At 33.4% G+C, this 26,647-nt stretch overlaps 1 protein-coding gene across 1 annotated transcript in view; it reads right to left on the bottom strand.

The window, feature by feature from the left end:
* The window catches only part of LOC104159367 (RNA-binding protein Nova-1-like), a gene marked incomplete at its 5' end in the record, with an annotated part of 151,372 nt that overhangs the window by 2,866 nt on the left and 121,859 nt on the right, over nt 1-26,647 (bottom strand). The window contains 3 exon segments of the mRNA XM_009697253.1: nt 1-2; nt 5-227; nt 23,764-23,835. The exon segment at nt 1-2 is cut by the window's left edge and continues 384 nt beyond it. Of these exon segments, the coding sequence (XP_009695555.1) occupies nt 1-2; nt 5-227; nt 23,764-23,835 (297 nt within the window).

The following is a 26,647-nucleotide window of genomic DNA, read 5'->3' as shown; positions in this document are numbered from 1 at the left end:
CTGCCACTCTGTGGATCCTCTTGTATCTTCTGGATGATAAGTTCAACAGCTTTTCGGTTTTGTTCAGGTTCTCCACTCACAGTGACAACCCTCTCTTGCAAGTTGATCCCATCAGGTTTCTGGGAAAGCTGCACCCAAGCCCCTGACTGCTCCATTATAGCCTTCACTGTAGCACCTCCCTTCCCTATTATCAGACCTGCTGTGCTGTTGGGAACTATAATCTTTACCTGTAATTAAAAAAAATATATATAAATAATACTTCTGCTTTGTGCATAAACACTACAATATTTTGCTACCCTATAAAAGGAAGGAAAAGAATGAAGCAAGTTAGTTACCATGTTTTTAAAAGAAAAGGTTAAAAAATATTTAAAAGAAACACAGCTCATCACGCTTTTTAACGCTCTGCATCTGTTTCAAATGTCCAATATAAAGAATTAAAGATAAAATAACAGGAAAATCATATTTATCATTCTCCCATAGAACATATTGCTTTCAGCATAGTACATTCCAGTCCAAAAGATTAAGCAAATGCAGGTATTATGCTCGTATGGAAAGACTGTCTTAGATAGCATCAAAGTGAGTGTTTCCATTGGATTCCTCTCTGTCCAGGCTAATGTAGCAAACCAACTTCTTAGACAAAATGTGTCTGAAAGTCTTTATCTTCCCTTAGAACACCTATAGTAACAATAATTTTAAAAAACCCACTTGACTAAAACAAATGCCGTATAGCATGGACAGATAAAATGGTCTTGAACAGGACATGATCTTGATTATTCAACCTGTCATCCACATCAGTATACAGAAATTTATTATGTTCTACAGTGTATTATTATTCAGTCTATGGAAATGAAGTGCAGCAGGAGAGAGTGTCTAAATGCTGAAGATTTTTAAAGAACAAAATATGGTATTTGCACATCTTAAAAAGTTTATCAAGATGTCTTCAAATGAAGGGTACTTGTCTATAAATCCTACCTTTCCTCCTGTTTAAACAAGTTTCAAACTGATACAACGTCATTAATGTCAATAAATTTATTCCTTATTGACTCGTTGCTATGAGTGAAAAATGATGCTCAAGATAAAAATTCAATATTTATACGTACTTTTTGTAGCTTTTGTTTCTGACATACATTTTACAAACGTGTCTCAAAGTTTTGATGTACCATCTGTTTCAAGATATTGAATTAATACGACATTTTGTCTTACAAAAATACATTTTTAGTACCCTACTGATATCCATTCATCCAGGTTTTGCAGAGGTAACACTTTTCAATTTGTCAATCCTTTCACCAAAATGCTATCTAAAATCTCAGCAACAACTCAATACAAAATACGATTAAAATTTTATTAGCAACACTCTCATTTTACTGCCTCTTTATAAAGTCCAACTTATTATAAAGTCAAGCTAATTACAAATAAAAATGCATGCCCTACAAACTTTTTCTAGTCTTACCCATTTTAGATATTTCCAGTTGTTATGATAGCATCAAAATCAGATCTGAAAATCCAACATACTATAAAGTTAAGAAACATTTAGATTATCCACTTACATAACATGTAAATTAAAAATTGTAACATACCATATTGTATTTTGCACTGAATTGCTTTACAGCATATATAGAATTTCTAATTTCTTTGGAATTTCATTCACATTCGTTGACAAAAAAAAAAATGTTGTTCTATGGAATAAATAAAAATTATTAGGGGTTGACTTATTCTAAAGGTAACATAAAAGTATGATATTGAAAAAACATTTAGCCCACCCATACACTAAATAATCCTATAAAAACGCAAACATCTCAATATGTGTATATACCTATATACATATTTAGATAAATATACACACACTGAAATGTGTTTTTATATATATTTACAGACACACTTATTTTTAAGTCAGGACACCTCATAGTCGTTTTAAAATGTAGTTCAAATTAGTTGGTGATTTTGAGGTGCCCTTTTTTAGTTTTCCTATCAGAAAAAGAAGGAAACCACCCTTAGATTTTTATTTGTCATTTGGGATCTAGATACAAATTGTATTAACTAATTGCTACATATAAGGAATGTTCAGATTTTTGTTAAATATATATATTTTAGGGGTTTGAGGTTTTATTTTATTTTATTTTATTTTTTAATTAACACTCCAAAAAAGTGAAGTTGTATAAAAAGAGTCACCCAGGAATACTCAATGAAACTGCAAATCTTTTATTGCATGGCACAGCTTTCATGACTATGGCTTTGTGCCACATACTATAGAAAACCGACTCCACTGATATAAGACATACTAACAGTTTCTTTGGGAGATTTTAACACCTGTTAAAATTTGCCAGATCTTGCTTGGTTTCTAACTAATGTGCAGAGTTCTGACCATGTTAGGCATAAGCGCTTACCTAAGTTTAAGAGAAGAACCTAAGAACGTAAGAAGGCATGAAAATACACTCTCATAACCACACACGTGACTGCAGAAGTAACTAGAATATTAAATTTTTAGGGCAGCATTGTAGCACATGTAATATCATAGCTACATACGCAACATATGAAAATCCAGGTCACTGTAATATGGCTAGGATTACTCTAAAGGATTGGTGTAGTAAAATAAAATAATGTTTCACTCAGCCACCAAATTAAGAAGGAAATGTTCTGTATGCAACAAGAAAGATTTTCTCAATAAGAAACTACTACTTTTCTCACTTGACACCATGAAAGTTCATTTGGTTCACCACTAAAGGCTCTGCTTGTTCGACAAAATTAACTATCTAGTCAGAAGAAACAAAGAATGATCTCCTCCATACCCATCCCCTCCCACCTTGTCCAGAAATGTTTTTGTACTTAGCCATACAAACAACATACAAATTATGATGCATTTCAGAAAATAAATGTTGGGTTTGCTGGATTAATATGTTACATGTTTGTCTGCTTCTGAGATAAATAAAAATAACCTTTTCTAAATATTTATTTCAGAAACATCAGATTGTGTGTTTTAACTGACAACTCTCTTAAATTGTTTTAGTATAGATATATACCGTAAATATCCTTTCAAATACAACCCCTGCCAGGGTAAGCATTTCACCTATTAACATATAGGACATCTTTTAAAAACATACATGTATTAAAAAACTAGACAATATGCACAACCAGTTTTAAACTAAGATGCCACAGAAAACACTATATTCCAATCAAAAATCAGTTTTCATAAAACATAAATACATCTATATGCATTTTGCTTAAAACATAAGTAAAATCCTGCTCTTCCTGAAATGAATGGCAACTTTTGCATTATTTTGAGATATTCAGGTGTAACATTCCTGTATTTGTAACAACTGATTGAAAATGTTATTTAAAAATGGAGATAATTACTTTAAAAAGAAAAACTTATTTAGGATTTTTTTTTTTAGGCCATATTAATCTTGCTACCAATTTGTAATTCTCCGTGTTTCTTGCATTCACTTGATTTTCCTTGATTTATATATCGGAATATCAACTCTTTACAGCAAACACTGGTTGTGTTGTATACTAACATAGTATCTAACATACCAGGCCACAGCCTTCTAGGTGCTAGTATGAATGAAATAATGCAAATATATTTTTTTTTTTTTTTCCCCTCTTGAAGCCTAAAATCCATAAGGTTACTAAGTTACAAGGTGTAAAATGATACAACAAAATTCTTGGTCTCAACTCCAGTTATACAAACAGAAACTGAAACAGCAATCGTTATTTGGTTTTGTTACCTGCACCACCACGATTTTTTTTAACTACTTAACTGTCTGTCTGTCAGGGAAATTGGACAGTGTTCTTACTGACCTTTTACAGATAAGAAGTTCAGAAAGTGATTTGGATGCCAAAGTGAGAAACCTAACTACTACCCAAAATAAGTGCTCTGAGCTATCCAATAAAGGTATCTTTGACTAAGCAGGGAGGTTAGGTTTCTGGCTTTGTGTGTATGCTCCTGGTTATATTGAAATTTGTGCTGCAAAAAGGATAGTATCTAAAGCAATTATGAACATAATCTTAAAATACATACGCAATTTAATTTTTTTAAATGCTATAGAAGAAAAAATGGAGGGAACTCAACCTTTATTTCATGCCAAATAGACTTTATAAAAAATAAGGATTAGAATTATGACATTTGCTTACTCACAAAGCAAATTTATTACTTCCACAGGCATCACTCTCATCCTATTTGTGCTAGCACAAGCAAGTTCAAAATTAGGCTCAGCAAGTATAATACTTCTTCTCTGAAAAGGAAACAAACTATAACAAAAATAAAAGAAACAAAGTAATTTCACTGCTTTTTTTTCACTAATATATTATTATTTCTTTAAAAGCCTTGACAAAGGTGCAACAGTCCAAGAAACTGTGGTGCTTAAGAAGGGCTCAAACCGGAGAGCAGTTTGTTGCCCTCAGTTCCCAATGAAGTCAGCAGAGATTTGATGAAACTCTGCACTCCAGAGGAGGATGCTCAGTACTTGAGGGATCTTAGCCATTATGTCCAGAGGACACAATTCAAAATGCTTTAACTCAGTATTAGTCGCTCATATTCACCCTCACATGCCACAAAATCCTAGACTCCTAAACTCTGTATCAGCTAATTCCCTAATTTTTTGATAACATTCCCTACATTTATTGACAACCCACTTGCATAACCCTATGCTGCATTCCCTTTCACATCTGCATTGCCTAAAAATCCTCTGATTTACCAAACTGAAAGTCCTGGCTCAGTTCTGGGAGCTGAATAGCATCTACTGTGGAATGTCAGATGTTCGGTGATTATGCTGTGCCACTTCTCACCCCCTCCCTTAAGCTGCAAGGAGATAATATGCACTGAGCAGCTTTGAGTGTATATCAACACACACAAAATATCCTCATGGGAAGCAGAACCATGACCAAACCTGCACTGCTACCCACACTAACATCTTATGCGCTGTCTCCTCAGTCCTTATTCCCGCTCCTCTTGTGTAAACACCTCCAAGTAACGACCTATAGCAAGGTTCCCAACCCTTTCACTTTTCCATTACCTTATTTCCTTCCTCCTCCTCTCTGATAACATGTGGTCTGGTTATATTCTCACTTCTCACAGTCTTTGAAGGTGAGGGGATGGTAATCACAAACGAACACTTTATGTGCCATCTAGCTTAGACAAAGTATTTACCTGGCAAGTGTATTGGGAGGATGAAATGCACGCTAACTGGTTAGATAGCAAGAATTAGCACTTGATGTGGCTGTTATGCCAATTAGAGTAACCATACATAAGAAGGCCAAAAACCATGACTTTAAGTTTTAAGCTTCACATGGTGGTGTGATACATGCCTGCACTAAATTACACTAGAAAAGAAAAGGTCTCACTGATTATACAAAATAGCATCAAAACTTGGAAAAAACAAACCCAACAATTTGACAGTAAAACCATTTAACTGCATCATCCTCTGCTTATTCTACCTCATAGAATTGTTTCTGAAGAGATTGCACAGAGATTAATGAACGAAGGAGTTTTTTTATCTGCTATTCAGCTTTCCTTTTTCCTCTTCTATTTTTACAAGTTTAATTATAACTCATGTCATGAATCTTCTGTAATAGTTGTTCTTTTTTCCTTCTATTAAATATTTCAACTACTCGCCTAATATTATTTTATCTTCTTTTAACAGGGAAACCCCTTTACAAAAAAGGTTCTGTCTAATCTAACAAATTCATCCTAATCTGGCACAATTCTACATTTTAGTCTCTCCAAAGCAAATAATTGTATTCCCTTAAAACTATATTTAAATAACTATCTTCCATTTGATCTCTTTTTTCATCTTCACTGCTCATCAATTACTTTAAACTCTAAAACTCCATCTGGGCTCTGGATTCTATACCTATGAAAATTTCATACTACTTTAGCTGCTCATTTTACTATAGGCTTGGAGTTGATGAGAGGGTATTCTGAAATCACAAGTTCCTGTAGAAAGCAGTTAATGAAGTGTAAGAGCCATCTATTATTTCTCTGTGTGGCAGACTAAACACACTGCCACAGTAGGCTTGTATTGGTGTGAGTATCCATCATCATGGATGCCATCCATCCTTAAACTAAAGGGGCATTATGATGAAAATCTGGGAGAAAAATCAAGATCAACAGAAGATATGATGGAAGTCTATTGGAATCAAGCAGTACATTACAGGCAAGACGATGTCTGCATGCACTTAAAATTTACGGCCACGTTCCATCGTATCAGGTAACTCTTGGAGAGTCCTAATGCCAACCACAAGTTCAAGGCAGAACAGGCTACCAAAAGGTCACGAGTCATCCTATGTGTACAGCAGGTAGAAATATGAGGCTGGTCCAGGCAGGTGTTTGTTCACATCAGACTCGGGCTCAGCCTCCAACAGTAGGCTTACCTAGCAAATCTCTACTGATTGCACATATATAGCCTCAAGGAAGTTAGTGGAATTTCAGTAATTTCAATAGCTTTAGATTGGGTTCCATGTGTATGTATGTATGGTGAAACATGAACTTTTTCAGAGGGGTCATGCACTGAATAAATTCGTGGTTGCTCAGCCCAAAAGTATACATTTTCTTTTTAGAGAAAATACTTAGAAGGAATAGAGACATCTTTCGAATGGTCTGATTGATATTTACAAAAGTAAGCAAATATCCATAAAAAGAGAAGCAGTTCTTTGTAAATTTAGCTAGATCATAAACTAGTCTTCATCTTCCCTGATTATGTTTAAATTCTGGAAGTGTCATTCCAATTCAATCTCTCTCTTTCTATAAAAGTATATCTAGAACTAAAAGATTCTGTGAACAAGTGCAATTGGTTATAGGAACAGATTAACTGCTACTTTGCTCCTCATCGTAATGCATTTTTTTTTTTCTCGTCACGTTTTCGTTCCTGAGATTTTCTTCTCATCTCTAGCAGCATATACGCTTGTAGTATTTCCTTCATATATTTTACCCGCAATTATTGTCAGATGAATGTCATTTTGCTGTTTCTTGATGTTGCTTCTTTGTGGTATTTCTGCCCTCACAACTACTGTTTCTTTCAAGTCAATTCACAGTTAAATTAATCTACTGAAAAAACAATATTGGAACTAAGAGGAGTTTCTCAAGTTAAAATCATACTAGATTATTACAAATATAATAAATTAAAATGACATTGCAAAGAGATATTCTAAGACATTTACTTGTATCTGTCAGTACATTGCAGCAGGAGTTTGGGCCAATTCCCACTTTACTGTTTATCACAAGTGTTTATTTTGTTCCAGTTCTCAGATCTCCTCTCAGCTGAAGCTGCATTTCTGAAGGGCTTTACTTCATTTTAGTCCTAAAAACTATCATGCAACAGAAACTTAACTTCAGCTTAAATGTTTGGGAATAATTTACATCTGAAATCATGAGGCTTAGAGCCTTGGAACCAAGCTCAAGAAAGATTTACTAAAGAAAAGAATATGTAAGTTTGTTTTTGCACAAATTACTGCTTTGGTTTAAATCTAGGGTATTTTTCAATTAGTATTTTATATTAAACCTTGACTCTTTGAGGGACTGAAAAAAGTACCACCCACTCTTTTAGTTACTACCTAATTACGCTTCTGCCCACTTTGAAGTATGAACATTAAGATTTATCTTTTGTGCTTTTAACTAAAGACGTAATTTGGAATGCAAACTTCTTACAGCAAGGAATTAGCAAATCATGTTTAAACAAACAAACAAAATTCTCTGGTTTCTGCTTTAGTTGGCATTCTGTCACCAGTGTATGTGTAGGCTCTAACTCATATGACTTCTCAAAAGTAGTTTTTACTAAATGTGTGCACATGCAAGTTGTGTATGGAGAGAGAATAATTATTACAATGATGTTGGCTATACAGGTGGTTGATTTTATGAGAGTATCTAGTTCTGAACAAAGTATGATTATAAATTTACACACACATATGCACACACAAAAGTCTATGAGGAGTTTTATGAGTATCCCTCAGGAAAACATGATTCAAAAGTGTGGGAATGGAAGAAACCAAATCCTCCATGAATTCTCTATGATACGCAGCTTTAATAACATAGAAAACAAACTTTTCTAATTATTTTTGTCTGTTAGCATAAAAACAACAATTCATGTTTTATGCATTAATGTTTCATGAGGTTCAAATTACATTTGCAGAGAAGTGTAATGTATTTTCAGTAGCTTCATTTATACTTATCACTTTTTTATAATTAAAAAAGGAAAAAATGAGCTGGTTACATACTGAATTATACAAAAGCAAAAAATCACAGATTTTCATTTAACTGCAGAATATGTAGTATTCATAGAAAATTAGACATCTACACTGACTGTGCCATTGCTCAGATGAAACATCTTTTAAGAAGACAGAAATCAGGAATACTAACTGCTCTGCCCAGTAAAGTCTGAATGACACTTTCAGTGACAGTAGAATGTTAATCCTATTCTCTAGCTAAATTCACAATAGTTCCCTCCTCCCCCTATCTAAAATCTCCCTTTTGTCTTTTCCTCATCTAATTTGTTGAATGGTGTTCCATGAATACCTGCCAACATTCCACAGAGTCAAGGATGGGTTTCACAAAAGCATGAATATTTACCGTACTAATTGAGTGTAGTAATTTCAGATGCTTCTGACTGAAAGACACTATATAATTATAATGTAATTTAATTACTGGAATTGCTGAAAAGACACTTCCCAATACAAAATAACCTACAAAAAAATGTAGATAATGTACATTATTTTAAAAACAAATATGCCTCACTGATGGTATCAAGAAAACTCCCACTGTTTTAGACAGGATCTAACCTACAAACTCATAAAACCCACTCCAGATTCCAAAGTGAATTGATCTTCCTGACAGAAATTCGGGCAAAGGTGGTGTATCCCTTCTTTTATGCTTTCCCAGACACAAAAACTATAATGTTACTTTGGCTCTTCATGGCTGTTAACTCATTATCCAAAGAAGCATTGCACTGGTTCCTTTCCTGAAAAATCTTCAGATAAAAGAAGATAAGCACATGAATGACGAGGACATTTCTCCACTTCTCAAGAGAATCCTTAAAATGCCGCATCCATTAGCTTTACATGTACTCCCCAGTAGCAGATTAGCCATAAACTTGTTCTGAATGATAAGTTCTGAATGATTTTAACTAGAAATCTTCATGAAAATAATTCCTGGAGAAATCCTATGGCTGAAGCGGACAGGAGATCTGAGAAGATGTTAATAGCAAATCTTGGATGGCCCATAAGCACAGATGCTTAGGAACCCATTTTCCCTTGACTTGAAGGAGATTGAGGCTTCCAATTATTTTTTTTTTTACGTCTGTGGACCTGCAAGTCCAAGAGAAGCCTAAGAGTGTCTTTAAATATGCCTTTGACTGGAGTAGACAGATTAATATGCAATGGTAAAATTATAGAACCTCACAGCTACTCAACAGCACCAAATTTTCAGTATAAACTTCAATACATGTGGCTGAAATACACAATGATGTGTCTCTAAAACAAATCAATGCAGAAAATTATATGGTGTAGTTATGTCACTTAATTAAATTCAGAGGAAAGGATAGCTAATAGAAATGTGCAAAGGGACTTGCTGTGACTGTGTCAATGACACTTTTCATTGAAGCTGACTTTAACTTGAAAGCAAGGAAAAGCTTAAACCAGGATATTAGAAATACATTGAGATATTCATCCTCTGACATTGCTGGCCAGATTACAACATTAGTTTAACAGCACACTAAACTTAATCCAAATTGATTTAGGATTTAAATCCAAATTTAAAATCGAAATCACATTTCAGCATTCCAGGTAAGAATGCTCAAAATCAGTCTTTGAAAACTACATTTTAAAATTAAGCGATCTACCTATAGGACTGACAGGACAAAAGGACAGTAGCATTTCTAATTTGTTTTCAGATTATCTTTGCCACAATTGATTTCTACAAGATATGCAGCACATTTATTAAGCGCATTTGGTAATTCAGAACAAAATTTAACTCAGTTCTATAGCATCTACAGCAGGTCTCTCTTTTCAAAGCTGTGGAAATAAGGTGATCCAGCAGAACCATTTCAATTCTATGGTATGGAAAAGAAGGACTTGTAAGGACCATTAAAAAAAAGTCACTTTCCTTCTTGCTCAAAGGTCCTTGAGATCTTTTTGTCGGAGGTCTAAAGTTTGATATTCAGCAATAGGAACTTTATGGTTACTTGTATCAACAGGTTTGTGATTTCCAAAGGAAGAGGGTAAAGTGCTCAGGAGATAAGATAGTTGTTAGTCCCTTTCTTAAAATACACTGTCGATTTAGATATTTTAATATTTCTATGCTCACAAATACCCACCAATTTTGCTATCACAGCTATCATATTCTGATTGTTTGAAAACTGAAATTTTAAGTGAGAAGCTGTGGAACTAAAGAAATGGTAGAGCTTGAAAGGAGGAGGTAAAAGAAAGGGCAACTAGTTTTTACCTAGAATCTGAAACATCTTCCTATTCTGAAATGAGGCAGACTCCAAAAATGTAAAATACAGTACAGAAACAACACACTAAATATCACAAGATATGTAAATTAACAAATACAAAATTTCTATTTCAGAAGAACTATGGTAATATAAATCACCCTTCAACACTTGAACATATACTAACAATTGTCACATAGAAATACAGCAATTTTTTAGTCATTTTCTGTGTTAGATATGGTGATAAATTCTGCTAAACACATTTTGATTTTGACTGATGATTGATAGTAAACATTTAGATTTTAATCACTTCAGTTCATCACAGCTACTAAAAGATTTTAGAACCATGCACCAGTTGTTTCTTCTGATCCTTGCTTGGACTTTGTACATATAGGGATAAAATATTATTGCTAAGGTTTAGCAGTAGGTATAAGTCTATATATATAAGCATATAGCCATTCATCAGTAGTTTCTCTAATAACAAAAAATCTTACACTTTCATGATTTTTTTTTAACATTGAAGAGTTCCATCAATTAAACTTTTAACTGATCACAGCAATTATTTCTTTGAGATACAGAACACTTGTAGGTATTTACTAAGGTTGTTTTGATAACAACTGCTTAAAAGTTTTGAAATTGAATCCCATGCACTAGGAAGACAGTCTCCATGATAAAATACAGCCAAAGATGGGGTGGATGGAGAAGGAAGAGGATAATTAGTTGGAAACAGATTAGAGAGACAAATGAATATACTCCAGCTCAATACACTACACCACCACTGCTAGAAAAGCATGTACCAAAGGTAAAGGTTCAGTCAGTCAATGTTGTTAAAATACCAAACAAGAGTTTGGTATCACTGATCCAGCTCAATCTCATCAGTATTTTATTAGACACAAGATTTACTTTTTGTTTAGAAAAAGGTGGTGTTTATACTACTTTTGGTGGCTAAAACTTCTATTATTTATCAAGTATTTCAATTTCTGCCTTGCACAATAGAAAAACCTATATAATTACACTTGTACATTCTTCAGCATTTCTCTAAGTTCACTTTTCCTTTGCTGTACTCACATAATATCAATATTTTTTTAAACATTACATACAGAGGATATTAGTATCTCTATATTAGTATCTATAATATGGTAGGTATAAATTTAGACACAGATGACTCTCATGAAACAATCCACACATCTGTTGACAAGCACTGGTCTGTGGAAGGACTTATCTCTCAGTCCATGAAGCAGCTCACTGGCATGGAAAACTATTATTGGTATAGTGTTTGAGATCTGAAACTGGATTTTCAATTAAGCAGGGCATTTGTTTCAAAAGAACTGAAGTTATGGACAGAAGATAACAGCTAGTAATGGAAAAAAATGTACTTTCCTTTCCAGGACTTCTCAGGACTCTAGAAATATTATTTTCTATGAAACAGGAAATTAACAATAATTTTTAAAAATTCATATTCAAAGTTAGACTACTAGAGGCTTACTTAGGCATCTTAATCCAAAAAGCATGCTTGCATGTTTGGTAAACCCAATAGCCAGGCCATTTATTTAGAGGATTTAAAAAATCCTCAATTCAAACACTCATTTAAGTAACTTCTAGTGATGAAATTCTTTGCCAATTTTGAATTATAGCTGCATGCCCATGTCCTTTTTCTTAAATGTCTCCTTAATAATCTTGTAATGAAGAATTGTGAATCATTAATCAGGTATATAATTACTCTGTGAAAAAACACTCCATTATGTCCATTATGTAAACTATTCTAACACGACAAAGAGTGAAAGGTACCTCGTGCGGTCTAGGCACTGAACAATAATGACAAAATGTTTTCCTAAGAGCAATAGAAACAAAAATTGTTTCACTAGTTCTTTACTTGATTTAGTAAACAACAGTTTTCCCGCAGATATAAGAACATACTAAGGTGGTAGAGGCAAATAGTTTTTAAAAGGAGGAAGATTTTAAACACTCACAACATCCAGCCAGGCACACAATTTAAAACAAAACAAAACAAACAAAACTCAAGAAGCAAAACAGCAAAACAAGAAAAGGAAAGTCCTTCTTACCATTCCCACTGACATAAGATTTGATGCAAAAGCTTAGAGAAATATAAATACATGAAGTAAATCCCAAACCACCTGAATATATCACTACTATATATACTTTTATATATGTATATATACACACACACATTTCTGTATTTTACATATAAACTTCTATATGTGACTCCATAATACTTGATTACTTTTAAGAAGAGTCCTATTGCATTTAGTACCTAGCCAAAAGCTCCAGCTCAGTTAGAGAGTACAGAAGCTACTTATTCAGCAGTGCCTCTTTAAATCATTTGTTCACAATTCAGCTGATTCTAAAAACAATAAGGAAAAACAAAAGCAAATGAGTTCATATGGAAGACATGTACATATTTCTACTCTATACAGACACAATGAATGGAGCCATCCCTTCCCCCCCAGCCCATCATGTCTTAGAATCTCACAGCTGCAATCATGTCAGACATGAGTGTGCTTATGCACAAAAACAAATGAAAGCTCTCCACATTACAAGATCATGGAATAAGAAAACCCGCTCCATTACAGAACTATTTAAAGAGATTCTCCAGTCTTTGTCTGAAACCAAATTTCTGCCCTTAACAATATTAAATAATTAAAATAATATATCTGCCAACTGAGAGGTATCTTTTATATTCAGTCTATATTGAGTTACACATATAGAGATACAAAAAGACAGAACAGGGCGTTTTTAATGGTGTAGCTTGACATTACCACCTTATATTTATGTAATTCTGTTTGGGTTTGAATAACAAGTACTGAATAGTATATAGGCTATGGAATATAATTACATTTATGAAATATCTGCTGTAATAATAACATTTGTAGTTAAGGTATTTTACAACTCATGTTTTGTAACTAGACTCCTTAATAAAAATAAACCTAAGAGGAAAGGTATCTTTATATTCAGAAATATTTTTATAATAAAACATACATTAATTATTTCCATTAGTAATATCTAAATTAAATTCTTAAATTCAGATTTCAAAACATAACTTTCATCCCATTGGTGTTGTAATCTCCTGCTTTTATTATCCTCATCCACATGTGTTCCTATTAATGTAAGGTAGGCATAACTTAAAATTCACTTAGAAATTGCATGCAGTAAAGACAACTCTCAGTGTATAGATACACATTATGTACAGCCAATCAGTCTTTACTGTAAATGTTAAAGTGTAGCATTAATTATCTAATTACTTTTGACATAATTAAAGCAGGAATTTGTATAAAACAGCTTCTTAAATGCTCAAATACAGGTGAAATATAACCTGTGAAATGGCCTTAACAAACAGCTGTTACTTCCTTCTGTTTCTACAACTGAATGTGATAATACTGGTTCTAGACAAATATTTACACAGTTATTTTACTAAACATTTTTAATATATTATGATCAATAAATATTCTGCAAAGATCTGCTTATCTTTTGACTTGATTTCTTTTCTTCTGCATCAATTATACATGAGCATTGGTCTGCAGAAGATCTGGAGGAATTGTATTTTGCTTCAATATCCTTTACTGAAGAACGTCATTAATCACAGTTTAATCTATTTCATAAACCAATTTTATTCCATAAAGCAGCAACACTTTAAAAGAGCTTACACGGAGACTGCATTTCAGTACTTCATGGGTAGGGGGCAGCTGTTAATTTATTATCACAATTATTACAATTACTATTAAGAGAATAAAGTGGAACAAAATACTCTTACTGCATATACGTTTTGGTTAAGTGAACAATAAAAATAACCATAAAAATCTGAGAAGCATGGAGATCATGTATTAGGTTACTATAAACATGAAATAAGAATTTGCACTCCAGTAGAACTGTCAAACTGCAGGCTTTCAGAAACTTTAAAGAAATAGAAATTTAAAATATACTTTTCTAACCCCATCCAAATCACAGGTGCCAAGTTCAACTGAATGAATAATTTGTCATGTAGAAGTTTATTATTACTGAATAATGTGAGGGGGGAAAAAAAAAAGAGTCCAGAAAGACTGGTGTCTCAGTCTGCATTTGCTGAGGTACCATTTGAGAAGCAGGGAAAAATAGAAGGCCAAGTAGCCAGCAGTCACTCTGTAACACCAGAAAAATAATCTTCAAGGCTACAAACTGCAAAGATTCAAATGTAAATCACTGGGAGGTAACAGACCAGTGGACTCATCCCCTAGGCATTTCTAAGGATGCTTGTTAGACTCTATGGTCACAATCCTCCCACTGATCCACTATTTGCAAACTATGCCTCTAAATAACTGTTATTACTTGTAGGGAGTTTAACTGATTTTCAGAAGGGAAAAACAAACACACACATACAAACAAAAAACCCACCCAAACCCAAACAGTGTGAAAATAACTACAGGCACAAAACTAGGGGAAAATATTGCTTCTGAATAAGATGCAGTTACATTTGGTTTTGACTGAAGGGTAAAGGTATTGACTACCTTAAGTCTGGGATGCTATGCTACAGGCAAAGATCTCAACAGATGCATCTGATCCCTGGAAGAGGAAAAACCTCCAACTTCTTATTCCCTACAGTGCAATAAGTCAACCAGCTTCTATGATTTTATACAAAGATTATTTCCTCATTTATATGAAGAAAAACTTCTATACATTGAGGGTGGTAGAGCACCGCAACAGGCTGCCCAGAGAGGTTGTGGAGTCTCCGTCTCTGGAGATATTAAAAAATGGCCTGGATGCGTCCCTGTGCAACTTGCTGCAGGTGACCCTGCTTTGGCAGGGGGGGTTGGACTAGCTGATCTCCAGAGGTCCCTTCCAACCCTGATGATTCTGTGTAACACTCCTTTTTCCCTCAAATCAGTTCAAAAAAGACAAAGAACTATTGGAGAGAGTCTGGTGGAAGGCAATGAAAATAAGGGACTGCAGCATCTCTCTTATGAGGAAAGGCTGAGAGACATGGATCTGTTCAGCCTGGAGAAGAGAAGACTGAGAGAGGATCTCATCAATACATATAAATACCTCAAGGGTAGACGTCAAGAGGATGGGGCCAGACTCTTTTCAGTGGTGCTCAGCAACAGGTTAAGGGGCAATGGGCACAAACTGAAACACAGGAAGTTCCATCTGAATATGAGGAAGAACTTCTTTACATTGAGGGTGGCAGAGCAGTGGAACAGGCTGCCCAGAGAGGTTGTGGAGTCTCCGTCTCTGGAGATATTAAAAAATGGCCTGGACGCATCCCTGTGCAACTTGCTGTAGGTGAATCTGCTTTGGCAGGGGAGTTGGACTAGATGATCTCCAGAGGTCCCTTCCAACCCCATCCATTCTGTAATTCTCTGACTCTTTGCCGGTATACCTTAGAATATGATTGGCTTTTTCTCCCAATACTAGCTCTGAGTGAAACTGTATGTCACCAAACCTGAGTATTAAGGACTCAAAGTCAAAGACAATCTTAGTTAGACCACAGAGCTACAGGCTGCCAGCTTTCACTCTAACTTATATGGGATGGAACTTGAACACTGAAATATCTGGCACTTTGTAACACACTATTTATTTTTATTTTGTACTGATAAAAGAGGTATGCTTAAAACAGTTGGAACAAAGAAAGTGAAAAAATTAAACTCCCCTTTGCACAGGACATTTGAAGACATTTACCATACTTTGACAAAGAAAAGAAAGTGCATTCTCCAACTTCTATGGGTTTAACAATCCTTTTTCATAAGCAGACAGGAGTTTTTCTTAGTACAAGGACATGGACAAATGTCAAAACCTACATATCATATCTACAAATATCCTTAAATGAAAGAACAAGATCTTCAATTACAGTGTGGGATTTTTTTCACTCTTAAACAACTTGAGTAAGATATCCATGTGAGTCTAAACCAAAATTCATTCAATCCAAAAAGCATTATCTTTTTAAATGGTCACTTCAAAATATTTTAGAGCGAATAAAACCCACACAAATCATAAGCATACAGGAAAGTGTAATGGTAAGTCTTCTCCCTAATCTCAGCATGTTCACAGTAGTAACACTGATTTAAAAATAAATTAATGAGATCAAAAGCAGGCTTCATTAAAGTCCCACTACAGTAAAATTTATGTTTTCTAAATCAGCTTAGTATGTTTCCAAAATTCTACTTTTATTCACTTCCTTTAACAAATTTTAAAACTAATGACTAAACTAAGGATTAAAACCAATGATAGGCTAAGTCTTCATAAATGCACAACAGGGGCGATCACGTAATATATAGCTTCTCCCTTTGCCTTCTCATATTTTTTTCAAGCTTTATTTTAATATGCTTTTTCTTCCCCCTCATCTCCGGATTTTTAACTATGGGGAGAAAAACAAGAAAAAAAATAATCTAATCACCAGGTAGAGTTTAAAGCATGAGGAGAAACTGCTTTAAGACATTTCTCCATTTTAATAGAAAAGAAATAGCAACGTTGCTCATTACACTAAGAAAGTGCATCTTTTTGAAAAGGGGATGAAAGAGGAAGCTAACTGATTCTAATTCTTTTCAAGCATAAAATGAAAACAAGATACATGAACATGGAATCGTGTTTTTACTTATGGGACTGCAACTGGCAGATCATTCATGACATCCTATGAATGACATGCCAGTAGTATTCAGAAACTTAGGAATGAGAAGCTACATCTTTCCCCATGTCTCACGAATGTTCCTGACAACATTTCCCCTACATTTAAGAGAAGAACAAAAAACAGTGAACCCTAAAATTGCTGTGTGGTGAGAGAGAGGAGAAGAAAGGAAACAAGTAAATCAATATAAAGGAACATGAACACAAATAATTACCTACATAGCTGTCCAAAGGGGAAAAATTGAAACAGACAATAAGAAAGAGTAAAAAAACCCAAACTGACTTGCATATAAGATTTTTTTAAATTGTTGTTTAAAAATCTTTATAGTATCTACAAAAAATTATATTAAGGAGACAACGCAAACAAAAGCACTGAGCTCAGATACTGCATTGGAAAATAAATATTGGGAAAAAGCGGTCAAAGAACAAGAGAACTATCATAAAAGTAATGTATTAACCTGAGAACCAGAAAAAAATGTCTACAGTTAGTTTATGAAGTATAGGTTAGTTCTGCTTAAGAGTTTAGCCATGAAACGAAGAATTTCAGCTAAAGAGCAGCAAGAAAGTTTACCTCTGAAGCACAGGAACCTTTACTGGAGTCCTCTCACTTGAACAGGGAAATAATTCTCCCTAGCACTTTCTAGTTATGTCATCTCAAACCTTATTTATTACGTGCTGTCCACAGTGTGCCATAGGCAACTTGTAATCAAAAAATGAACTCTGTATTCTTATTAAATTAAAAGAAAAAGGTTATTTTATAGATATGAATTTACAATCAATAAAATTATCTACAAATGTAAAATGTAAGAGTTTTTTCACACTAGAAAGAGAAGTTTTTTTCTAACTAATGTAGGCACTTTTCATTCAATCTTTTTACAATGTACAGCATTCAATGGGGAGTCAAAATTATTACTGGGTAAGTCTACAATAGCAATAACAAGACCTAAACAGAAAAGAACTCTGAATGTGAAGCTGAATAAATATTAAAACTGAAGATGAAAGTCATTGTTGAGACTTAACCAAAAAGATATGCTATGGTGAGAAATTATGTGAAGAATGTTTCTGTAGATGGCAAAAATATATCATAAATTTGGGCGCCCTTCCAGAAAAATTCAGCAAAATACAATGCCTATTTCTTCAACTCTATTCTCCTAAACATCATGGTGAGGTTCTTACAGTTACCATATAGTTCTGAACACCACTGCCACATCAATACCTGTTTTCCTTCTCATGCATCTACTTGTGAATAAAAAAAACGGTTTGATGCGATAATTAGAAGAATGTATTTGTTTAATATATTAATAATTTATTATATTTGTGGTCTTAATGTATTTATAATTTTAGAATCCAATGTACTAAATTCTTTAGTGACGGGTCCATATGAAGCATTGTCTATTAGATGAAGTCTCTTTCAAACAGCATATTACTTTTGTGCATGGAACTGGGATATCATCTTCTGGATGTAAATAAAATGGTTGTATTTATCAGTGACCAATCTCATAGGTTGAAAAAAGGTCAAATTCCCATCTCACAGAGAACTACTATGGCAAATATTCTGAACAATCAAATTAAAGTAATGAGTTTTTAATTCTACAGCTTTATATTGACTTTGCTTTTAAATACACGGTACTGAGATTTGGAAAGATCAAGTGATACATCCAGCATCAGTCAATCTGTGACAGACCTAAAAACAAAAGAGATTTTCTCAATACCACTGTAAGAAATTACATTAAAATTAGGGAATTAAAATTAGATTAATATTGCAGTTAAAATATCAGAGACAGAATATCTTAAATAACTCTCCTGTCAAATTGACAAAGGCAAATAGAGATACTACCTGGATGGCCTACAACGGCTATCTAGTATCCTGGGATCATCATTAAAACTCACTATATGTACTTTAAGATTAATCTACTGATAAAAACTTTTTCATTTGAAGTTGAATATTGAACATATTTTAAAAATCCATGCCCTAATGATAACAGGACACTAAAACAAAGCTTTCTTTCCTATTTCTTCTTCCACCTCCCACAACAAATTATATATTAAATATAAGTGACATGAGTTCATCAACCCTTTGAAAGCTGCCAGTATGCTTTACAGACAGCCTCTGTTTTCAGATTCTATCTCTCTATCAGGAATGAAAAGATTAAACTTCTGCAAGTTGTTTTACAGACAGGGATAGGACCGTTCTTTAAAGTCAGAAAGAGGGAGACCATCTAAATCAATCATTACAATTTAGAGACATCAATTAATCCCCCAATGTCTATTTATATGTGTACTATTATATCCCATTGCAAGCTATAGATTTTGCATTTAAAAAAGAGATAATATAAGCCAAAAGTACAAATTCCTAATAGCAAGATGGTAACAGCCACATGCTTGTGCTGTACCTGCTGGGCACAGGCAGTACCAAGAAAACTGGCTCAGTCCCATCACGTAAAAAGGTTGAAAAGTATTATTTATTACAGATATTGCAGCAACCAGATGACATAGATATGCTCCAAAAACCCCGTAAACCTTTAGGACTGAATGGACAAATCCTACACTTATCTGCACTCCACAAAATTTATATTACACTACACTAAACGATAAAATAAGAGTTTCAGTTGCAACAACAAAGAAGCAAAATAGAAGGTATGATTGTAAAAAATGCAAATGCCATGGGAAAAAACAGTTCATTTAAAAAAAAAAAAAAAAGATGATTTATATAGCAAGTTAATGACACAAAGTTTGTGACGATAAATCCTACCACATTACTGAGCTTAAGCCTATCAAAATTATAACGGAAGGGTAAAGGACTCCTACTCGTCACTCTCCTCACTCACTTGTATGCGGGAATGTGTGTTTTGGCCTTTAATTCTCTTACAGCTAGTAGTAAAGGTCAGAAGCGGAATCAATCTCATGGAAAAAGGGAGGATTGGAGAAGGAAACATGCAAGGGTTTGCAACTGCAATTATAGGTGTACATCAAACAAATGAAGGAGAAATACAAAGCTTAGGTTTATATCACTCGTGTTTCTCCCTCTAAAAGAATAGTAACATCAGTAAAGCAGGCAGATAAGAAAAGAAATAATCTTGTAAACAAAAGAAAATATGTAAACAGTTTAATTATACTTGTTCATCTAATGTCACTTAACTGTTAAAATAAGTATTAAAACTTGTACCTTTACAAGGTACTACAGAGGAAAAGCAAGCATGTTTTATATGATGTTTTTGGCATTATTCATCATTTCTGAGATTAAATTCCCACTTGAAGCATACTGTGGAGAAGTAAAATTGATTCCCTCCTTCTGGTAAATAAAAGTAAAGCTATATTCTGCCAGCTCCAGGGGCATCAGCAGAACAGTTTCACTACTGTAGCTATATGTCTGTCAGTGTTCTGTTATAAACAAAGCTGACAAAGTTCATGAGGGGGTAATTCAGAAGCTCTCAGTCTAAAAGTACAGAAAGATTGAGTTCTTTTCAGTGAAAGGTAGACAGGAGAGGAAAAAAAAGTTATTTGATATGTCCCTAATTCTATTGCCTCTTTGGTTCTTTCTTCCTTGGGAAGTTTGCAGCATATGAATTTTTAATGCGAACAAAGGCCCAAGGAAGTTCTACTGAAAAAATAAACAAGACATTTACAACAATAATATTGACAGATGTATATCTTCCTGGAACAAAGAACTAAAAAACCCACTTCCAATGCAGAGGTTTCTATTGTGTTCATGGCAATTCAGTACAACACAACACATGATTCTGAAGGAACTGTTTTCTTCCACTACATAAGACATTTTAGAGACTATCCTCTTACTGAGAATCATAAAATGAGTAGTTTCATGAACACTGGATTTTTCAAAAAACAATTCACCGAAAGTCAAAATTGCCGTACAAAGGAGTAATGATCTCATCTGAACGGAGGAAAAATGAGTCATTAAAAGGAAGACGTAATACAAGTCAGTTTTCCTGCCCAGCTTCCTCTGACCTCTGTTGGCAGAGCTATTTTCCTCTTGTGGTAAGAAGTGTGCCCAGGAATTGTTCTGCCCACCATGCAAGCTCTGACAACACAACTGACATGCTCGTACAGTGGGAGGGATCACATCAGATCCACTCATCCACACATACTCGACAGTTCTCTGACTGAAACGGCTCATGGGGAGTCCTCCAATCCAGTTTAAAAATCTCACTCCAACAGCAACTCAGCATTAAGTACTGCTTAAACTTTGCTTAATCACCTTACTAATTTTTAATATAAAATATCATCTTGTCATGATTAAAATATTACAGAAAATTGAATGATCTTAAGCTTGATACGCTACTATATCCACAGAACAGGGTGTGTTGTGAATTTATCTTACACTTTAATACTAAATTTCCTGAATTCCATCCAGTTAAGCTCTTTCCTGTTATCCTAATATAACGTCTTGTGAGAAAAACCATACCTGAATGGTTATTTTCTATTGAGAATCATCCTACACAGCCATATATCAAAGCAAACATTTGTTTTTGTTCTCTAATACTCTCCTATTGGGTACTTAACATGACTACTGACAAGTTTGAGATTACTGTGTTGGAACCTATTTTCGTGTGACAGCCGCAGTGCAGATATTTGTCGATATACTGGTGCTGAATGCTAATCACTATTACAGTCTGGGAACAATTGCCAACTACGTCACTTATCACTAGAATGAACAGAAAGGCCTTAATTGCCTTATGTGCTTTGTGCTTCCTGCTGGAATGGCTAGAAACCACCAGGAAATACTAGAAGGGATAAATCAATTATAAACCAGTAGGAATTTCAAGGGTTAATAATAAAAGCAGTTCCAAAAGTCACTTAAAGAACTCATTACTCTTCTTCATATATACAATTTTAATGCTGCTCAAAAGAGATCTTGATTATTTGTATGAAAAATGAATTGAATACAGATTATTAATAAAATGCATTAAAAGATGTAATGTGGGATATAGGCAGGACACATACATTTCCCTTAGCGTCTATATTCAGCTATATCGCTTGATAATATTCTCATAGAACAACTTTCTATAAAAATAAGTATTTTTAGCTATTAAAAAGTCATTTAAAGTTTATATGCCACATTATAATTTTGATAAATCAAAATTCATAGAACAGATGCAAAGTAGGTACTTCTCTGATGCTAATTAAACAGCATGCTCAAATAGTATTTCCTGTAAATAAAAGCACCTCTTCCTTTTTCTCCAAATAATGATCAGGATATATTCATTATTCAAAAAAGAAGTGGGAAAGAAGACACAGAAAAGAAAAATAGTAAGAACACTTCTAAAAAACATCTGTGCGCTCAACATTTTCAAAATCTTCTACTTAAAATAAACGAAATACTGAAATTGAGAGAGAGAATAAAGGCTGAACACAGTGTTCATAAAACACCCCTAGCTGTTGGCAAAGATTTTATCCTTGTCATTTAATGATGATGAAGCCAACCAACGGTGCTGGAATGGAAGCAGGCTGATGAGGAAGGCTTTCAAATTGAAGTGAGGGATATCACAACTTATATTTTTCTTAGTAGTTCTTCCATCTGTACAATTTCTCTCTAAATTTCATTACTTTCTGTATTAGATGTCCCTTTCAACAGATAGTCATATGTTGATCAAAGATACATTGCTTTAATATGTTTGCGTTCTGTTGTATGTTAAATTGTTCATACAGCCAGCAACTTCTAAGCAGTTCCTAAAATACCAGATGATCAGTAACTAATAACAGTGTTAACTTCCAGGGGAAATCAGCTTGTTGTGAATAAAACTTTTCTGGTATTTGATCTAATTTGTGCAAGATCTGACAGAAGCATTCAGCTAACTTAAATAAACAGATTGTGTGTTAAAAACTGTTAGCACATACTGAACACTTACATTATTTGAACACAAAGTACATTAAGTTTAACAGTACATTAAAACAATGAATAAGGTATTTATTAAGCACAAATCAGTTCTAAAAAGCAGTATGAAATAACTTTAACAATTTTCATAGGGAAGACAAAAAGATACACAGTATGATGACTTGTGGACATAATGAACTGGACACATTTCTTCCGGTTAAAAGAGAAATAAATTAATGTAATTAAAATACTGCTAAAAACACAGTTTATGCAATTAAAAATAAGACATGAATTAAACTTACTCTGATGTGGTTAGTACGTTTTTGGAGAGACATAATTTTACCTCATTCTTCATCAATAAATTTTCAGTTCAAATCTACTTTTTTTATTACATACACTATTTAAATAATGCCCATATGTTAACATCCACAAACACAATTCAAAATTCTTAAAGTAAATAAAGAAAGAAGTCTGTTTGCCATTCCTAGGTTGATATCCAGCTAATTAAGCATGGTTTTAGGGGCAATTCCAGTATAATTTATAAATGATCCAGGAAGTAAATACGTGTGTGCATATATACATAAACATACATATACCAAGCGTTACTCTGTCTACAACACACCAGGGTATATCCTTGTTATTTATTAATCAAATCAAATAAAAAAAAGACTATTTTATGAGATATTTTGCTTTCATCAGAGATTTAAAAAAGACAACAAAACAAATTAAAAGAAGAAAAATGTTTTCCATTCAATTTACCAATTTCTAACAAGAGTTAGATTTCTATGATTATGGGTGTATATATGTGAATGAACGAATAAATCCTTAACCCACCATATCTTTTTCTCCAGTTTGCAAGCTGTCACCCGTGAAAAGTATGGTGTAGATGGTAGGATGATACTGTACCTGATTGGCTCTGGAGGTGGTCATGGGATCAGATGGAGAGGACTTGGTGGTAGTTGGGGAAGATGGCAATGTCTGGGAACAAAGCAGTTCAGGAGCAAATCAACCTTTACAAGCCTTAGACTGAACAGTTAAAAAAATAAATAAACCAACAAAAGTAACATAACTAGAAAATTAAAATAAATAAAAAATGCCTAAGACAAAATCTTTCTCCTACTCATTGGAACTTAATGGAATTTAAAGTCAATTGGATAAATAATGCATGTAAATATGCATGCTTATGCATGTAAAAACAAATTCATGACTTGAAATCAAGATGGTGAACTCACATAAATACTCAAAAATATGCTGACCACATGAGGAATATATTCTTTCCTCTCTCCTCCTCTTGGGAAAAATGAAGACTATAGTAAACAAAAATTCCAGCAAGTTCAATGAGCATTCTAGAAACAGTTATCAGGCTACAAACAAACAGGGCCAACATCTGAAAGAAGGTAAAGACGTTTACTTTGGCACCTTATAATGCACCATTCTATAGCACGGACTATAGCCAGCAAACTGTGTTCCATATCTTACAAAAGTTACACTGAATCTACTGAGTTTTTAGCAAAATACTAACTGCTAAAATATTCATTGATCTTTTCTAACCAACAGGCAGGTGAAAAAATGTAAACATCAGTCTCATGATGGATGAACATGCAACTAATACCTTTACAACAAATTACTACAATATATATATGATTAGAGTTAAAAACTGTTCATTTAGTTGAGCAAAGGTTAATAACTTATCATCAGGCCTGTGTTCAAAATAAACACAAAAAAGAATTAAGAGTCATATTTATTGATCATGTTTTCTAAATAATATACATATGCTTAACATAATTCTTGAACATATCAAAAAAAGCACTGCTCTATTTGAAATTTTTATATACATGTTTCTCTTTTTAAAGTATTAGATCCTGACAGAATAACTCTTCTTTTCTTTTTATAAATGTAGTGAAAATGTAAAATTCCAATTCTCAAAACATAACATACAATACTTATTCAAAGCATGTTTTTTGACATCTTTGTAATATATAAATAATATAAAATACCGAAAATAACACTACTTTTACTTTAAGAAATAAGATGTTAAAACACTATACAATGTGATTTATCATATAATTACTAACCAAAACTATTTAGAAATAAATGAAGCAAAATGTCACACTTTCAGCAGTTCTGTTACTTACAATCATTGACAGTCCCTCATAAAATAGGTATACATACTTTTGCACTAAAACTCTTAATGCATATGAGAAAGCTGGGACACTGTGAATGCATAAAGTTGTGTATTAGCAAATGGGCTTGTACATATGCACACACAAATATTTTAGCTGTATGTTAAGCAAAATGAAGATCCATTTTTTCATAGTTTGTACATAGACAAGCAGCCAAAACAGGAAAAAAGTATCTTAAGAAACAGATCCTTATTTTGTGTTTCCAACATGTAACTCATATTATAAAACAATAAAAACAAAAATAAAACATATACAGCTTAAGTATCAACTGGGAGTCTTTCAAGAGGCTTAAGTAAAAAACACTACCATGTATAGGGCAGTATAAAAATATGTAACTTGGTAAAATGTTACTGGTCAGCAAATGCTATATATTGTGAAAATCAAGACAATTGTAAAGGATTCTTCCATGTCTTTCTGTACAGAACACATGTTCATTGGCAAGGGGTTAGAAATATATAGAAAAAGAAATGTCAGATTCTATGATAGTATAGGGCTAACCCTATTCAATTATAGAATTATACTTCTGATTTAAATGGGATGATGCAGTATCTCTCTCACTAAAGCCCGAAATTGCAATGAACTGATTTTCACCATTTATGCTTAAACTATGGGGAAAAAACCAATCAAAAAACCCCCAACCAAACAGAATGGAGGGCTGTAACTTATCCTGATATGTTTTCTTTATTCTATATACTTATTCTTTATTTCTATATATTAAACTCTCATCCCGCACTAAAAAAAAAAATTTTAAAAAAGTTACTGTTCTCCAGCAAAACTCTGAAAATGTATTTTGACTATATTATTTCAGACACCTGACAGTCTGTGTAATCAACACCACTGCTCACTAGGGCATACTGTATCGTATATTGTTTTGGTATGCTAGGCTAATTAATAAAAGGAAAAATAGTCTGTTCTTCAGAGATGTTACTAAATCTAACCAGGGGATTTGTAAGAAAATACAGAACAACACTGAATAATGACCTAGTCACTGATATCAAAAGTAATTTAAGAAACTGGAAGCATCTCAGTTTTCAATTCATATCAGTTTTCCTAAAGCACAGAAATGTATGGTTGTGATGAAAAAGGAGCGACAATAATCATTTCAGGTGACTGTTAAACTATAACATCTATTGAGTAGAAGCAATTAGCAAATTGCTTGTTTTAGTATTTTAGCAAGAGCTTGTTTAAAACACAATGGAAAAAAGATAAAAACATTTAAAATCAAAAGAATGGTATTAAGGAACAAGAATCAGGTATGGGCATACACAGTTTTTTCCAAATACACATACCAGTGATAAAACACTGAAAATATCAATAAGGTTTTTGTTTCGTGTTTTGGGTTTTTTTTATTTGTAGATCAGGTTGGTTGTGTTTGAGCCTTAATCTCTCTTACTGACATAACTGCTTTTATTATTTTATATCTATCTGTATATATATAAAAGTATATACATAAAGAACTAACAGCATTTTGTAAAAATTCATCCCTTTTCATGATTCTGTATAATTCTGGAGACACATCTATTTATTTCTTCAATATTAAAGTAACACAAAGTAATTTCTCAAAAATAAAAAAACCACAGGCATTTGGATTTTGTATTGAATTTCAG

Source organism: Cariama cristata, unplaced genomic scaffold, assembly GCF_000690535.1.
Source record: "Cariama cristata isolate BGI_N322 unplaced genomic scaffold, ASM69053v1 scaffold15673, whole genome shotgun sequence".
NCBI lineage: Eukaryota > Metazoa > Chordata > Aves > Cariamiformes > Cariamidae > Cariama > Cariama cristata.
The sequence above is the reverse complement of the archived record's forward strand: the minus strand, read 5'-3'. Positions and strand labels throughout refer to the sequence as shown.